General features: G+C 36.6%; 1 protein-coding gene across 12 annotated transcripts in view; it reads right to left on the bottom strand.

Moving 5' to 3' along the window:
* YAP1 (Yes1 associated transcriptional regulator) overlaps nt 1-18,970 on the bottom strand; it is a 125,239-nt gene that overhangs the window by 30,717 nt on the left and 75,552 nt on the right. For 4 of the 12 annotated variants that reach the window (XM_031016073.3, XM_031016077.3, XM_031016075.3 and 1 more), the window contains exon 4: nt 16,570-16,689. The exons of 4 other annotated variants lie outside the window; for them this stretch is intronic. In XM_031016073.3, coding sequence (XP_030871933.1) covers nt 16,570-16,689 — 120 coding nt within the window. The remainder of the gene's footprint in view (nt 1-16,569; nt 16,690-18,970) is intronic. 4 more of the 12 variants (XM_031016074.3, XM_031016078.3, XM_031016076.3 and 1 more) reach the window with 1 other exon arrangement.

Raw genomic sequence — 18,970 nt, 5'->3', positions numbered from 1 at the left:
TTTTAAACCTAAACCCATTATCTCATTAGAGGTTACAAAATGATGGTATCATTCCTTCCCATGTATTATTTGAAGTTCCATAAATAAGAATTTTCCTATATTAAGTATTTGGTTACTCTGAAACATAATTTGTACAGGTAAGATACAGAATAAATGTTTGATTCATTCCCTTTTTGTGTACATTTTCAGGATGATGAGTTGGTCCCAGAGTCCTCCGAAAGGTAGCCAATGAGGGTTTAAAAAAAAAAAAATCGGCCAGGTGCGGTGGCTCACGCCTGTAATCCCAGCACTTTGGGAGGCCGAGACAGGCAGATCACGAGGTCAGGAGATCACGACCATCCTGGCTAACATGGTGAAACCCCATCTCTACTAAAAATACAAAAAAAAAAAAAAAAAATTAGCCGGGTGTGGTGGCGGGTGACTGTAGTACCAGCTACTCAGGAGGCTGAGGCAGGAGAATGGCTTGAACCCAGGAGGCAGACAGAGGTTGCACTGAGCCAAGACCGCGCCACTGCACTCCAGCCTGGGCGAAAGAACGAGACTCCATCCCAAAAAGAAAAAATAACAATTCTGATACTCTGCTACCTGGAGCGAAGGGAAAAAAATCATTATAAAATCACAGATTTGAAAATATGTTTATGATGTGTTTTAATCCAGCACAGTTATTCTGATCAATGTTCAAAGTGTGCCATATTTGACCAGGGTAAGCCCTTCAAGCTGGATCTTTTTGCTATGGCTACAATGGGCTTGGTCTACTTCTTTGTTTGCTTTTAGGCACAAAAAGATGTTCCAAGGTCATCTAGTATATTCCCTGCCCCAAATTTTACTCAGCCTTTTTTGAAGAAGCCCTGATTTCTTAGAGTGGGAAATGGTATTTAGAGACATTACTCTGCATACTAGGGGATACCTATTATTTTTTGTTGCTTTTTTGTAACTGTTTCTAGGTGGTACTCTCCTTCAGAAAATGCATATTTCCAATTCAGATTTAGGATGCATGGTTTTTACTTTGATTTTATAACAACTGTTTTTTCTCATGCTGAAAAACTGGGTTCTGACAACATTAATATGTATTGTCCTCTATACATATGCAATCATCTAAAAATAACATTATGATCACTAAAATGATTCAAGTTTCAGATTTCTTTGCAATTTTATCTCCTTAAGATATTCCATTAAGTACATAAAGTAAAATCACTGTCCTTTAAAGTCACCTGAAATTATTCTTCTATAATTAGCCAACCATGTGAAATACAGGTGTACTTATGACATTCTGCCTTTGAATTTCAGAGATTTGCTTTATTTCCCACCCGCTTCCTCCTACCTCCAATAGGTAACAGGTAAACTGTATCAGTATTTCCTTTACTCTACTCTTAAAAATGTAAGCAAACACATACACATCCCTTCTTCTTTGATATATGGTAGCATACTATGGATACTTCCTTCCACCTTGCTTTTGCCTTTGTAACAATATAATCTGAGATAACTCTAAAGCAGTATATAGAGATTTTCCCTCATTTTCCTACTGACATAGCTGGTTAATATTCTATTCAACCAATTTCCTATTAGGTTTTCATTATTAGTAAAGAGTACTGTACAGAATATGCTCATACATAATTTTGTATTTCTGCTACTACATCTTTGGGTAGATGTCTATACTGGAGATTGCTTAGTTGAATGTTAAAAGCATAAATAATTTTGCTAGATATCGCCAAATTTACACCACCGCCCCACCCCAGGAGTTGTACTTTGATGTATCCTCACTAGTAATGTAAGAGTGCTTTTTTGCCCCCAAGGACTTGCCAATTTTGGGTTTCTGCCCATCTGAAAGATGAGTAGTATCTCAGTATGATTTTATCTTTGCTATGTCTTATTATACAATCTATACACTAAGGATAAGAAATCTGTGTCTGTGATATAAGTTACCAATAATTTTCCTCAGATTGTCATCTTTTTGCTTGTTTTTCATAAGAACTTATTCTTAGCCAGGCGTGGTGGCTCATGCCTGTAATCCCAGCACTTTGGGAGGCCAAGGCAGACGGATCACTAGAGGTCAGAAGTTTGAGACCAGCCTGACCAAAATGGTGAAACCCCGTCTCTACTAAAAATATAAAAATTAGCTGGGCGTGGTGGCAGGCACCTGTAATGCCAGCTACTCCAGAGGCTGAGGCACGATAATCACTTGAACACGGGAGGCAGAGGTTGCAGCACGCTGAGATTGCACCATTGCACTCCAGCCTGGGCAAAAAGTGCAAGACTCTTGTCTAAAAAAAAAAAAAGCTTATTCTGTAGTCAAATTTGTCAATCTTTTTAAAAATCTGAATTACATTTCCTCACTTTCAAACTACAGAGAAATTCACCCATTTTAATTAAAAAACTATAGTTCTCATTTACTTGGCAACTCAATCTGATCCAATGCAATTTATTCTGGTGTATGGGATGAATGGATCTAATTTTATCTTCTTCCATATGCTAACAGTGTATCTTTCCCCTCATCTTTATCATAGAATAAATTCTGACATTTTGTTATTTCCAGATTTTTTGTTTATTAATCTAACTATTCTTATACTAGTACGGCAGTACGGCCTTTATGTTTATACTATATAAACATGTAAGTTATATACATGTATATATGTGTATATAAACATTATTTAGTATGTACAATATGTACAAAAGTACAACTTTAGTAGTATGTTTTAATAGCTGGTAGGGCAAGACATGTTTTTTGAAACTAACTTTTTTATTATAAGTTTAAATTTAATTGCATTGAGGTTTAAAAAACATAGTCTACATAATATTGATTCTAGACAATTTGTGACTCTGTGACTTGACATGTGGTCAATCCTTGTAAACACTGTCCTAGGCCAGGGCCAGGTCAGCTGCATGCCTGGCTTTTCCCATTGAGTGTGTTTTGTGTGTCCTCTTCCTTATTAATACTTTTATTAACAGTTCTTCTCAGGAGCCAAATGGCCCCTAAAACTGGCAGGCCTCTAGCACTACCCTCAATGCTTTATGTGGTTTTATTTTCCGACCTATAGAGATTTTTAAAAAATTCCTACCCTAGTTGTGTCTTTTTGGTTATCTTGTTTTAATATTTTGTCTGGAAGAAGAGAGAAGGGATGTCAAAACATGACATACTGCTCCAGCTTGTTCAAAGCCTTATTAATCTCATACGGAAAAAAAACATATTTATTAACTCATGAAGACTTAGGAAATAGCTTTATAAAAAGTAAATGGCTAAAACTTGCATCCTTATAGGTTATAGTTTATTATTTTATAGGGCAATGGATACGAAAAAAGCCAACAATTTTTGGGACCTAAGATTTGCCAGGCACCAACAACCTCATGTAATAAAATTGCTCTTATCTGCTACCAACAAACATAGTCACATAATTGACAGGTATCATAAAAAACATAGCCTTTAGAGTCAAATGAACTTGGATTAGAGTTGGGCATACTAATTCAGTAATTCACTTAATCCTCGGTTTTCTCATCCGTACCAACAATACTGACATCTCCATTTGAGTTATTATGAGGACTGATTATTCTCTCACACACCTGGAATAGTGGGTGCTCCATAAACCTTAGTCCTCTCTCTTCTGCAGAACTTCTTTCTAAACCTAAAGACTCTGACTCCTACAGACCAATTCCATATTTTGATGATTCCTATACCTCTCTCCTTCTCCTCCACAGACAAACACATAGACATACATATACATTCTCTCTCTCCCTCCTATTTTATCATACCATTTACTGTTTCCAAATATTCCTATGATTCACAAAAATATGCATGTTTCTCTTTCCTACAAGGTCTAAATAGAAAAAAGGTAGTGGAGATTGAGCCAACGACATAAGAGGATCCTTCTCTTTCGGTGAAACATCTTCTTGGTGTTTCAATACAACACTCAACATATTTCCACACAGAAACATTTTATACAGTGTGCTGTGCCAGTTTTGATAGCATGAGTTAAATATGAATTGGGGAACTGATCTGAGATTCATCACATACAATGAACATGTCGTAAATTGAGGCCCAAGGCAAACAACTATTGGGGAAAAATGTTTTTGGTTCCAAGCAATAAAAAAGCAAAACACCAAAAACCTGCTAGAAAATAGCCCATTAGTAAGCTGAGGAGTGTTGGAATTATAAAACATGATTGATTTCAAAACAGATTCTAGAGCTATATACATTGTTAAATACTTCATCTATTAAGAAACATTTGGATAAGCTTTTGAGCTTTCCCCACTATATTTTCATTATGTAACATAACATTAAGTTATGAAATAACATACATTCTTGGTGAAAAACACTGAATAGCAATAAAATTACACAAAAATAAAGTGGTAAATATCCTTTGCTTCTCACCAGTTTCCCAGAATTAGATACCATAAGCAGTAATCATTAATGACAACAGCCAATGCTGACAGCAAACTGAATTGGTTGGTAAGGTCTTTTTCAAATCTAAGCTTATCTGACTATTCAAAACCACGGAACAGGAAAAATTAGTTAGGATATCAAAAGATGAAGGAAGAACCAGTCCACAGAATTAAACAGAAAATTGCACAAAATTATGTAAGAGAAATACTCTGATGACTACTGTGAGTACTTTTGGCTTTACCTAAATGTTGTTACCTATGGATACAAGCAGCACTACAAGGTTTCCACAGAAAGAACTCACTTAAATGACCAATTCAAACAATCTTGTTTATCTACTGAAGCTGGGATTTATTCCTCTCCAGAAGCATCCTGTTCTTTACCTTCTGAGTATCTTAAGCCTTTCAACAAAGCACAGAGCGGTGCACCCACATGGGGTGCAGCAGAGACCTCACAAGAAGGCAAGAAACAAAACCGGCTTTGTTTCCTGGGGAAAGGGGGCAGGGCAGCAAGAAAAGAAAAGAATAGCATTACCAACTTCTTCCTCTGGCTATCAACTATTGAAATCCCAATGTTTCCAGTTTTAATAAAATTTCTAAAAGGTAAAAACAAAACAAAAACCCCACAAAATGTCAGAATTTTAAAAATTATGCTATATTTTAAAATTTAGAGTCTGCGCTTGCACTACGAAATAGTAACTGTTTCAAGTTTTGCTTAACAAATCAGCCCTGACAGCTTTATGGTAGAAAACCAATGACTGAGCAATTACTGAAAAATAAGGGACTACTTTCTCAAAAATAAAAGAAAGGGGTCATCACCATAGGTTTTTTTTTCCCCAAGTTTCATTCTAAACATGTGAATTTCCAAACTTCACACAATTTTTAGATTGTCTAAAAATTTACATGATTTGTAACCTCAAAACTTGGATTATAACAATGTATTACAGATCTGTTAGTCATAAACTTCGGAATAATAAATTTAATTCTAGTAATCTTACTGGCTATACATTTACAATAATAAACAATTCTTAAGCTATTAAAACATTACATCAAATCTCCCACAACAAAAGCTTTTGTCTAGTATTTTTTCAAATCTCAGACACTGAATATTTCTGTATTAGCATAGCTATATTAACTTGTTCAAAACATTTAGAAGAAATATTTGGGTTTTCCTCATACCTACGAGTGTACTCAAAACTACAAAACAGTAGACTTGTTAAAAGAAATTAATGTTCTTCTAAAAACACAAACTAATAGGCCATCTGTGGGTCTTAAAGCAGTAAAAACAAAACACAAAACACTCACTCCTGGCTCTAAGTGTTTACTGCATGACCTAAGGGGACTGAATCATCAACAGAGAGTCGCTATAAAGTGGCATAATAATTTATCTACTTAAACATAAAATGTAGTTTTTCAGTAAAAATTGCTTATTTAATTCACAATGAAAAGCTATCTTTTACAAAAAAAAACAGGAAAAGACGAGAGTCCTAACCTAATGACTGAATACATCTTTTTATGATCAATATACAAAAGGTATTTCTCAACTACGCTATATACCTAAATGACATCATGCCTAGAAATAATTTTTTCTCTTTACTGGGATAATTCACCCTTGTTACATGTACTGTCTGGTAGTTCTTACATATTCACAGAATTGTACACCCATTGCCATGATCTAATTTCAGAACATTTTCATCACTTCAAAAAAAAAAAAAAGTCGCAAAAATAAAAACAAACAAAAAAGCCCTGTATCCATTAGCAGTTCACTACCTACTGCCCTTCCTCCCAGTCCCTGGCAACCACTAATCTACTTCTGTCTCTATGAATTTTCCCATTCTGGACATTTCTAAAAATGGAATTAAGCAATATATGGCCTTTTGTGCCTGGCTATTCTCATTTATAATGTTTTCCAGATTTATCCATGTTTTAATATGTATCAAGCACTGCATTCCCTTTAATTGCCACATAATATTCCATTATATGAATATACCACATTTTGTTAGTTCATTCATCAACTAATGGACATTTGGGTTATTTTCACTTTTTGGCTATTTATTATAAAATAATACTGCTGTAAACCTGGGTACAGGTTTTTGTGGAGACATATGTTCCCAATTCTTTAGCCTCTATACCGAGGAATGGAATTTCTCGGTCATATGGGAATGTTATGGTTAACGTTTTGAGGAACTGTCATTCTATTTTCCAAAGTGGTTACATCATTTTTCAATCCCAACAGCAATGTATGAGGATTCCAATTTCCCCACATTCTGGACAACATTTGTTATCTTTTCAAAAAAACTTTAGCCATCCTAATGGGAGTTAAGTGTTATCTCATTGTGGTTTTGGTTTGCATTTCCCTAATGATCAATATGTGGGGACAGTTCACCTGCTCTAACATCCTACTCTAGGTTTTGTCACAGGCTAAGTAACCTCTCCATCCCACACTCTGCACTTCTTTCCCCACTTCTGGTACCAATTTACTGTATTAGTTTGTTCTTGCGCTGTTAATAAAGACATACCCAAGACTGGGTAATTTATAAAGAAAAGAGGTTTAATAGATTCACAGTTCAGCATGGCCGGGGAGGTCTCAGAAACTTACAATCATTGCAAAAGGGGAAGCAAACATGTCCTCCTTCACATGGCAGCAGGAGAGAGAAGAATCAGTGCTCAGGGAAGGGGGAAGCCCCTTATAAAACCCTAAGATATCGCGAGCACTCACTCACTATCTGAGAACAGGATGGGAGAAATTGCCCCCATGATTCAATTATTCCCACCTGGTCCCTCCCACAACATGTGGGGTAATGGGAGCTACAATTCAAGATGAGATTTGGGTGGAGACACAGCCAAACCTTTTCCCCAGCACCAACTCCCAGCCTCCCCAAACTGGATTAAAGTTTTCACATCTTTAGCTGTTCAAAAATACTGGTAACAAATATCAATACTTTAGTCAATTCAACTTCCCCCTCCTCCAACCATAAAAGTTCATTATAATGTTATTTTTCAAACAATACAATCATGAATGGAGCTAAAAGAAAACAAAAAGAAATCCAGCAGAACATTTTCTCCTCATCACCTCATCAAGCAGTTTAGGGCAGGACACAAGGGTTGCTAAATGAGGTGAGGCAGAAAAGGGAGAACGTGTTCTAATTAGCTTTCAGCTCTCTTTGTCCCCAGAGCACAACTAGATGTTTTTCCCCACTATGAAAATAAACTTTAAGGTCTAGTTAGGAAAGAAAGTTCAGATAATGAGACTGTAGAGAAGCAGCCAGACATGGTGATTTGCACCTGTAATACCAGCTACTTGGGAGGCTGAGGCAGGAGGACTGCTTCAGGACAGGAGTTCAAGACCAGACTGAGCAACACAGAGATACACCGTCTCTAAAAAGCTAAAAATTAAAAAAATAAAGGGGCATTATCTTTTAAAATATACTTGTCACTATTAATTCACGTTAGATTAATGAATAAACAGGTCAATTATAACACTTTATTTCTAATTTCATTTATTACTAGTAAAGCTCTTTCACAGAGGATAATTTATAATTTAGAAGTGATGTATACCTCAGAGTTTTTACTGAAAAGCACAAAAACTGGTCTGAAATTTGACTGGTGGCTTCCTATGTGCCTTTTTGAAAAACCTCCCTTGACCACCCAGGTGCAAGCAGGTTCCCACCACCCTAGTTCCTTTCACCCCACATTGTTTAGTACCTTTTACCATACTTAATACATTTGTAATGATTTATTTACTTGTTTAGTAGCTTGTTCCTCCAAACCCATGGCTAGCATAGTGCCTGGCATGTAACTGGCACCCAAATTTTTGTTGCATAAATAAATAAATCCTAAAATAGTTTCTCTCCCTAGTTAGGAGGATGCTATTAGTAATGCACAGGAGAATCTCCAAGTTGAATCAAGTCCAGAATGAGTTCTAAAATGACCTTAGCAACTAGGGTAGCAGAACAAAATGAGTATAGAACAAAACAAAACAGAATCTGAACCACTCTCCTTCTAAATCACACCAATTACTTTCAACAGAAATTTGGCCTTTCCAATAATTCTATAATCTCTTTCTTTTTCTTACATCTGAATCTTTGGGTTGGTACAAAAAGTAGCAAGCAACACCAAATGCTTCCTCTTTTCCGGCATATAAGATGTTTGCTGTTAATACAGAGTTAATACAAATATAACTTGAAAAAGTTTCCTTTTAAAAAACTATGTAAAAGGCTTGGCACGGTGGCTCACGCCTGTAATCCCAGCACTTCGGGAGGCCGAGGCGGGCGGATCACAAGTTCAGGAGATCGAGACCATCCTGGCTAACACGGTGAAACCCTGTCTCTACTAAAATACAAAAAATTAGCCGGGCATGGTGGCAGGCACCTGTAGTCCCAGCTACTCGGGAGGCGGAGGTTGCAGTGAGCCAAGATTGCGCCACTGCACTCCAGCCTGGGCGACAGAGCGAGATTCCGTCTCAAAACAAAACAAAACAAAACAAAACAAAAAACAAAAAAACCCAAAAAACTATGTAAGGTCTTCTTGAGTGTGTTTGATAGGGGCTTTAGTAACACGAATAAGGCATTAGTTTAAACTATCATCTAATTGACGTTGCTGGTCTTAAACTTTCATGTTTAAAAAATCCTGTATGAACAATGTACTCATTATGTAAAGAAAGATAAAAATGTTTCTTCACTGTATAATTAACTAATTGCATCAATGAAATACTGATCAAGTAGAAATTACCTATTAGTTTAACCTCCGTAACATATGTCTACTCAGCCTTGGTTAGTACAGGAGAGATTGCTTACCATAACTGATAAACTATTTTGGAACTACCTTACTGGATATTTTCCCTAGCTAACCAAAGTATTTATTTTTAGATAAAAAATAAAACATTTTAAAAAGGAACAGCTAAATTTCACAAAACATAGTTGAGACATACTGGACAGAGGAATACACCTAAAGTTGTTTACTTTTTAGAATATATCCTATTGAATTTAACATAAAATTTTAAAAACTGCAGAGCTCAAGTGTGGAACTAATTTTGAAATCTATTCTATAATCTTATGTATTAAAATATTCATTTAAGCAAATGCTTGCTTTTGAAGGAAAAAGAAAATATAGTGAGAGCAATAATTACTAACAATCTCTATTAGTATGCCTTAAATCAGGTTTTGCTAAGCACATGGCCTGGAACTAGGCTTCAAATCTGCTTACATTAGACTTTCTGTCATGGCAACTTTATGGGAGTTTTAAATTTTAGAAACAAAGTGTACCAACAAGGCATCATCTTTAAGGCAATAAAGCTGAACTTTGCTAACATGAACATGTTTAAACTCCCATATGCTTCCAAGAGTTTGAGAGTGTGGACAAAGCTTAACTATTCAGCCCAGCACTTCCCACATCCCCCATCAGATTTGTTTGCCTGGACATACTCACCATGTGATAAGGCTTATCTTTAGATTAAAGGCTGGAAGATTTCCCTGTCTCCTCTTCAAAAGTAATTCCACACTGTGACCAGAGGACCAAAGTTAAACTTAAATGGTGCAATAAATAGTTCAAAAGTATCTCTGAAACCTCAATGCACTCAAATCAAAAAGGCTATTGAGAAGTAACCTTAAGCAAGAGTCCAAAGCAGTTACTGAGCATATTGTATTCAGTTAAAGAGTGGAAATATTCTTAAGAGCATCCAGTCTAATCCAGTCACATTTTACAGATGAGTCAAATTAAGTCAAGAGAAGTTAGGTATCTTTCTGATCCAGTTGGTTATATTGTGATAGCAGAACTTGGGTCTCTTGATTTCCAACTGAGAAGGTAACTTTTTCTACATTCCAGTTTAATTCAGTTGAATCAAGTACATTGTTGTAACTATCATGTGGAAAAGAGATGCTAGCCTCTACTGCAGATTGAAGAAAGATTTTTGGAGGACATTGAAAATGACAGGTCAGAGCAATGCCATAACTATTTTTCTCACACGATAATGTACATATGAAACACTATAGAATATAACACTTAAAGAAGCACTAGCAAAATGAAGGACATCCAGAGAAGTGAGTAAATTGATAAAGAACAGAGAACTCTGAACACATGAAAAACCAGAGAAACCACAGTTAGAAGAGAACACTGCTGGGATTAGAGTTGTATTCACACATCTGAAAGGAAGTAAATTTTTGGGTAATCAAGAAATATGAACTTTGTGGTCATTAGAATTTTCCTTAAGTAGAATGGGCTACACTATAATGAAGTAAACTAGTAAAGGGAAAGGTCAAAGCTGAGATTGGTGAGGCAAGAATTGGGTAAATAATTCAACTAGATGCCTTTAAAGTCTGTTCCAATCAGAGATCTTAAATTCTCTTACGTAATTAGAAACTTGGCCAGGCCCTGTGGCTCACACCTGTAACCTCAGCACTTTGGGAGGTAGAGGCAGGCAGACTGCTTGAGCCCCAGGCGTTTGAGACCAGCCTGGGCAACATGGCAAAACCCCATGTCTACTAAAAACACAAAAAAATTAGCAGGGTATGGTGGCACATGCCTGTAGTCCCAGCTACAGGCGGGAGGCTTGTATGAGCCCAGGAATTGAGGCTGCAGTGAACTGAGATTGAGCCATGCTGCACTCTAGCCTGGGCGATGAGAGTGAGACCCTCTCTCCGAAAAAGAAAGAAACAATAAAGAAAGAAAAGAAAAAAAGAAAAACTCATTATCTTTGGGTAATTTATTCAAGATGAGTCACAATACAAGATGCAAGTGCATTAACCACTATTTTTCTCCCTCTCAAATTTTCATGTATCAGCATTAGTAGGTATTTCCGAAAGATTAACTGCATTGAATCTAAATTTCTTTTAAATTCGAGGTATCAAAAGATCAAATTCAAATTTCAGTTTTGCCATTTAACTATATAACCTTGGGTATAATTTCCCTAATCTCAGAGGGGCTCAGATTTTAGACCATATTCCCTAACTCTCCCAGCATTTAAAAAAAAGTGTTGGTGGTCCAAGGAATCATAACGGCTGTGTGGTGCTATGGCACTTAGCGGGCCAGGGATGTTGAATGTTCTGCAGTGATCAGAAGAGTAGCACTCTCCCCACTGAAAAAATGATGATTAGAGGACTCATTATGAGGGCCAAATTTTGTGAGTTTTATCAGTTAATAATTTTTTTTTTTTTTGAGATGGAGTCTAGCTCTGTTGCCCAGGCTGAGTGCAGTGGTGCGATCTTGGGCTCACTGCAACCTCTGCCTCCCAGGTTCAAGCGATTCTCCTGCCTCAGCCTCCTGAGTAGTTGGGACTATAGATGCGTGCCACCAGCCCAGCTAATTTTTGTATTTTTAGCAGAGACGGGGTGTCACCATGTTGGCCAGGATGGTCTTGATCTCTAACCTCATGATCCATCAGCCTCGGCTTTTGACATGGAGTTTCGCTCTGTCTCCCAGGCTAGAATGCAGTGCACCATCTTAGCTCACTGCAGCCTCTGCCTACCGGGTTCAAGTGATTCTCAGTGCCTCAGCCTCCCAAGCAGCTGGGATTATAGGTCTGTGCCATCACACCTGGCTAATTTTTGCATTTTTAGTAGACGGGATTTGACCATGTTGGCCAGGCTGGTCTTGAACTCCTTACCTAAAGTGATCTGCCCACCACGGCCTCCCAAAGTGCTGGGATTACAGGCGTGAGCCACTGCATCCAGCCTGTTACTAATTTTTATTTTTATTCTTAATTTTTTGAGACAGAGTCTCACTCTGTTGCCCAGGCTGGAGTAGAGTGGCATGATATTCACTCACTGCAACCTCTGCCTCCTGGATTCAAGTGATTCTCATGCCTCAGCCTCCTGAGCGACTACAAGTGTGCACCACCATTCCCAGCTAGTTTTTTCTATTTTTAGTAGAGATGGGGTTTCACTATGTTGGCCAGGCTGGTCAGAACTCCTGGCCTCAAGTGATCCATTCACCTTGACCTCCCAAAGTGCTGGGATTACAGGCATGAGCCACCGCACCTGGCCATCTGTTAATAATTTTTAGCTAGCAATAGCTGTTTTTATCTAAAACACACATCTTTTCCTCTGTACTCTAAGTAATTAATGTAGTCCATAACCAAATACTGACAGCCCAGGATAACTAGGAAAGACTTGAGTTGATAAGGGGGAAAAAAAGCCTCAAACCTCAAAACAAAACAAAACAGAACAAAAAAAACCTCACTTTTAGCATACAGCTATCAAGAGACTTGCTTTGATAAAATTTAAATAATTAGATGCTGACATTCTCTTTGCTCAAGACTCCATTAATAAAGTTACCAATTTGGTTTCTAGAGACTTCAGTGGTTTTCCCCCAACACTAATAGGATGGATTCTTAGTTATTTAGTTGGTTGTTAGGTGCATTTTCATCAAAAGGAAAATATTATTTTTAACAACAGAAATATTTGGCTTAAAAAAGAAAAAATGTTAATGAATGTCTCAAAATTTTTATAGATATTTAATTACTAATGCCAAATATTTAACTCTGATGAAAAAAAGTCTCAACAACCTTCGGCTTATTTTAATAAATTGCATATAGGTATTTGTATTTTACTTATCCTTTTATTTCTTATTTCAAGACATTATAGTAACACATACACATGTGTATGTAAATGCACAGAAAGCAAGTTTTGGGAAACTGAAACAAAGGAACCAAAATCAACATATGAGGTTTAATACCTCTGACATTTCTACACATAGAATTTCTGTGCACAGAACTGTAGTTAGGAATTAAATATTCTGTTTTTGTCACTCTAGACTGTTCATTACTTGCTTTAAAATTCAGAAGTATAATTTTTTCCCCAAATCTCTTGCTCCAATATTTTGTTTACACCAAATATTTTTATCCCAGTGGTGCCATCAGCACTTATTTTCTAAAACACAGATTGGTAACAATATTTTAATACATCTTTTTATAATATAAACAACAGCGAAAATAACATTATATAAAAGATCAGTTTATCAACTATTAGTGTTTTAAAGATCTTTTTTCATTCTGAACAGCAATTATAATTTCATTGTGTTTTCATTAGGCCTTTTACTGGAAAATGTCCATGATTATATTATATAAAATAACAGATCTACAACATACAAGGTGATGTTTAAACCTGAGACTCATGTTTGCCAGTACAAAATCTCCAGGGAAAAAAAATCATCTCCTATGTGTTTATATGAAATAATTTAATGGCTTGCATAATACTCAAGGAACCATTTTCTTGAACAAAGAGTAAAAACACTCCTAATATGACTCCTTAAAAAAACAAACAAAAAAGCCCTATTTTTCTTAATACTCAATAAACATCAGTGCATCCTTATTGCCATTTGATGTCACTTCATGATTTGTTATAAATTACTAATGAATTCTCTAAAATTAAAATATTAAAGAAAAAGCTTTTAAATGTTAAAGAAAAAGCTTTTAAATGTTAAAGAAAAAAATCATTAAAAAACCCAATCCACAACAAATTACTCTTTGATTCCCTAAAATTACATAAATAACATTAATTTCATGTGAAATGTGAAGGATTGATACTATATAGTCATGTGTCACTTAATAACCAGGATATGCTTTGTGAAATGGATCACTGGCAATTCTGTCACTGTGCAAACATCTTAGAGAGTACTTACACAAACCTAGATGGCATAGCCTACTACGTGCCTAGGCTGTAAGGTATAGCCTATCGCTCCAAGCTACAGAACTGTATAGCCTGTTAGTGTGCTGAACACTGTAGGCAACTGTAGCACAACGGGTAGTATTTGTGTATCTAAACATAGAAAAGTTACAGTAAAAACACAGTATTAGAATCATATAGGACCACGACTGTATATGTGGTCTGCCGCTGACTGAAACGTTATTATGCAGCAAATGAAGTGTAATTACTAAATATGGTTAATCTTAAAGCAAATGGCTGTATTCTAACTATAATTGATCTGAAAGCATCTGATAAATAAACATATAAAAGGGGTTGTTTGAAGGAGCTAAAATTAAGCTTCTCTAAGGGCTTAGCTCCCATTCTAAGACACTGAAAGACACACATCTACTTGACTTAAGCCAAAAATTGATAAATATTTTAATATAGATTTGAAGAATATCGAAAAGCAAACTCCACAACCATGAAAGCAATATCCTACACCATTTGTTTGTGTTTGTATGGCCCAAAGGGTCAGAAACAAGGGGATAGTTTATATTTCTTTGGCAGAGATAAAACATAATCCACTATGCAGAACTTCTGATTTCAAGGAAAACTTCAAATCCAGCAGCTAACAGCTTGTCTCTATTTGCTGTCACTCTAGATCAGAGAAACCCACACGTTTTTTTTCTTTCCTGTCCCCCTTCAGTTACACTTGAGCTCTCTGAGTGAAAAGGTCTGGAACAGATTAAAAGTCGGGCCACAAAATAAAAAGCTCTGGCATACTGTCAAGCCTGTCTGGAATACACACACGGTGGGCCCAAAAAGGGAAACTAAATGCAATAAGAGAATTTTATGAAACTTTTTCTGGGCACATCTAACTGTATGCCTGTGTGTACATAACGTGCTGGAGGGTGGTAGTGTTTTTTAAAGTACCTCCTCCTCTTAAAACAAAAGACCAAGCTGTGTGTGTAATCAATAGTCTACTTAAGCTTACAGAAAAGTTGTTTTATTTCACTGTTTTAAAGGAAAAAATTTTTTTCTTTAAAAAGCTTTGTTCTTCCTGATCTCTGCAGTTGGTAAAGCGTTCGTCATCATCTTTCATAACCTTATGTCAGGGAAAAAAATTCCGCAACACCATACTTCAGAATTTCCAAAATGTGGAGAAACTGAATTCATTTCATTGGAGATAATTTAAGGAAACATGGCTGTTATTGTTCCAGTCCATACAATTGGCCGTATTTACTAAATTCTCTATCTTACTTGGTTTCCTGTTCCAATCACAAGGGCTAATTCAAATAGTAAACAGAATCTGAAGTTGCAAATTATTAACATACCTCATTACTTTTTTAACACCCAAACAGGTCTTGAAGCTTAAAAGGACAGTATTTAAGCCAAACCGGTTATCTGTCAAAATGACATCACTGCCCTGATCCTACCATTGACTTAACTTGAATAGGGGATTCAGTCAGTTTGGGGCAAACTTGAATTTATTTTTTTAAAGGTATATATAAGACACAAAATAACTGCTCATAATATTCCCAATGGAGAAGTTATTTTATCCAACCAGCTCCAGATAGAGTTTTTTTCTTTTTTCCCCCCACAGGGTTGTGTTTTCATGGCATTCACAGAGTTAATTCCTCTTTCCCGTGAGGGCCCCGCAGTTGTTGTTAGGTCAAACCCTGTAAAGCTTCAAAGGTTCCGAGTCCCCTCAGTCTGACCTATTCAGTGATCTGCACATTGTTTTCATTTAGCTGCATCTAGTCCAAGACGAAGCTTCAAAACCACAATTATCTGCTCTTTTTTAGATGCATATTCCATGGCCTTGGAAAAATATCTCAGAAACCCAAATGAAAAACTGAAAACAGCTTAAAACACACACACACACACACACACACACACACACTTTTTTAAAAAGCACTTAAGAACTGGTTACACCCTTATCAAAATGTACACATTTGGAAGGGGAGGGGTTCCTTTGTACAAATGTGATTTATTCATGAGATCTGGAGGGGAATATGGCTTTCTTTGTTTTCTGAATGAAGAAAAAAAGAACATTTATTTTTCGAGAGAGACAGAAGAGGGGGCAAAATTCTTTCACTGGGCCATTTCTGGGGTGACATGTTCCTCCTTAGGATGGGAAACACTACAACACCCAGGCATAGGATGGTACTCATCACTCTCAGAACCTAAGCACAAGCAGACATCAGGTCACTGACAAAAGCTGGTACTCCTGGTCTGAGGTGTTGCATGACAGCCTGATTATTATTGCAGCTAAAAAAAATCATTTTAAAAACAATCACTGTGTTTCTCCCAAAATGTGAAAGGAACAAGTGATTCTGGTTAGTCGGCCATTATGACATACCCCCACCCCAACTTGAGGAGACCTAAAAATCTGATTCAGATCTAAATTTCTCAAGTTTACAATGAGAAGGATAAAAACACTACTGGTAAACGTTGGGTGGGCAGGGTCATTTTTTAATACTATAAAGCAATGCGATTTTATTTAAATGTGCTTTCCGAAGTATATTTACAAAAAAAATTAGCAACCAAAAGCATCTAAAAAGGTTTTGAGATGAACCTTTACCAAAACGAGGGTCAAGCCTTGGGTCTAGCCAAGAGGTGGTCTTGTTCTTATGGTTTATATAGTAAATTTCTCCATCCTGAGTCATGGCTTGTTCCCATCCATCAGGAAGAGGACCTATAATACAGAAAAAAAAAAATAATAATGGTTTTTATTTGGTGCACCTAAAAAAAAGTGGGAGGGGTACTAATTTAAAAAGAAAACACATCTTAACATAAAACAATTCATTGAAACATGTTTAAGGCTGTGTTCAGAGAAGAAAGGTAAATCTATATACCTGCTTCTTCTCCACTAAAAAGAAACCACCAAATAATAAAATGAATATTCCTCAACACAGAGATGAAGAAAAAATATTTTTTTCCAAAAAATCCTTTTGGAAGTCATGGCCCAAATAATTACTATTACTGTTAACATAAGACACAGAAGAGCTTGCAGCTCAGAAACTACCACCCAATCCAATCAGTTTTGTGACAATACCTTCCTAGGAACACCAAGGTTCATTAATAAGAAATATATGCAAGTATTTTTAGAACGTTGAAAATATCATAAACATTCTATTTAATATAAAGCACATTTTAGCTAAGACAGCCAAGCTCTATTTATTTCCATGTTTTATGTGAGTGGCTCACACCAAGAAAACTGTAAGACAGAAAGCTACAGTCCAAACAAAGCTTATTTTTAAGCAGACCAGAAAGTGCTAATGGGTTGGGGTTGCAATTTGAAGTTCAAGCTTGTTGGAGGCTTGGGAGGAGGCAAGATAAGTGCTAAAGTTGTTGGAAGGCAAACTTTAAGGAACATCATTTGAGAGATAGGACTAAAGAATACAGTTAACTCTAAAAGGATCTTCCTATCTTTATAGGAATAGAGAAGTCAAGACAATTGCTCTTGGGAGGTAACAGCAATGAAAAGAGAGGCCCAGAATAAATAACTAAAGTATTCAAACATAATTCCTCCTGATTTCCTTGTCCCTCCCAACTCCCCCAGTTCCCATTTCCAACAGGAATCAAAAGAGGCAGGGCAGGAGATACAAACTGGGATAGTCAGTACATGGCTAAAATCTTCTCTTCTGTGGACTAACATGAATTGAACACTTATTTTGTGCTAGTCATTGTTCTTATTATGTACATTAATTCATTTAATTCTTACAGTAAACAAATGACATAAGCAGTAGTACTACTTATTCTAATGAGGAAATTGAGGCAAAAAGTGCCAGGTTGATCAGTCTGGTACAAGATCACAAAGCTAGTTAGTACCAGGAATGGTACTCAAACCCAGGCAGCGTGATTCCTAACCCACTGACTGCTCTTCACAACTATACTTCTTTTCATTCATCTCCCACAGATGACCAGAGCCTAAGTATCCCTCCTATGCACAAATAGAACAATTCCCTTCTTCCTGTATTGGCAGTCCACACCAGTCTCATGGGTGATGCTGAATAAGTAACTTTGGTTAAACTGACCACTCACACAAGGCCCATGGGACTCAAAGTCCTATTTTTAGGCCAGTTTCATTCGTATTAGGAACAGATCAATTTGCAGCTGCATTTTCAAAGGTCTACTTTGATGGGGTAAAATCCTGTTAGGAAATGCAGACGTGTGGAATTAGTTTTCTCCATGCCTAGAATCCTTAGGAAGGCTCCCCTTCAGTCCTGGATGTGTAGTACACACTACTAACCAAGTCCAGAGGTAGAATTTGTTGTACACATTCCAAGTTTACCAGAGGGTGAACGAGAAGCAAACCTGTTTATCACATGTATATCAAACCTTTTCTCACCAGCTTTCACTGTCATTTTGGGCTCTATTTCCTCCCCAGAAAGACAGAACTCCAAAACTGAATATTAATGGTTTGCTACTATCTTTAACTGTAAAATGGCTGAATTATAAAAAGCTTTTGCAAAACAACTAACTGTATTTAAAATTTTTAGGTACTGAAAATACCATGTGACTATACATGGTGATGAACAAGTCAACAGCAATCACTGAATGCCTTTGGGAGCCTCAAGTCAACAACCCCAAGATCTCATTGTAGCTTTCAAGCCTGCTTGAATATATGGATTTCATATATGTGGTTTAAACACACACACACACACACACACACACAAACAGAATTATTCCCCACCTTAGCTGTCTGAATGAGAGCCACAAGAGATATCTAGGATACAAACCAACCTTCCCTACCTGCTCCACTCACTTCATTTTGTAAATTCCACTTACATTCTCTCTGATGGGTCTGTCACAGTCCATCTCAGAGAACTCAGCCATCAATACTTACCAGCTCTCTTTTTTGACCACTTCCTCAGTAACTGGCTTGTCATCTCTTCTCACTCCAAGGTCCTCTATCAGTCACCAGGGGTTTCTCTTCTTAAAATATTTTTGAAACATCTTTTAAACATGTCATT

This window comes from Gorilla gorilla, chromosome 9 (genome assembly GCF_029281585.2).
Source record: "Gorilla gorilla gorilla isolate KB3781 chromosome 9, NHGRI_mGorGor1-v2.1_pri, whole genome shotgun sequence".
Classification (NCBI taxonomy): domain Eukaryota; kingdom Metazoa; phylum Chordata; class Mammalia; order Primates; family Hominidae; genus Gorilla; species Gorilla gorilla.
The sequence above is the reverse complement of the archived record's forward strand: the minus strand, read 5'-3'. Positions and strand labels throughout refer to the sequence as shown.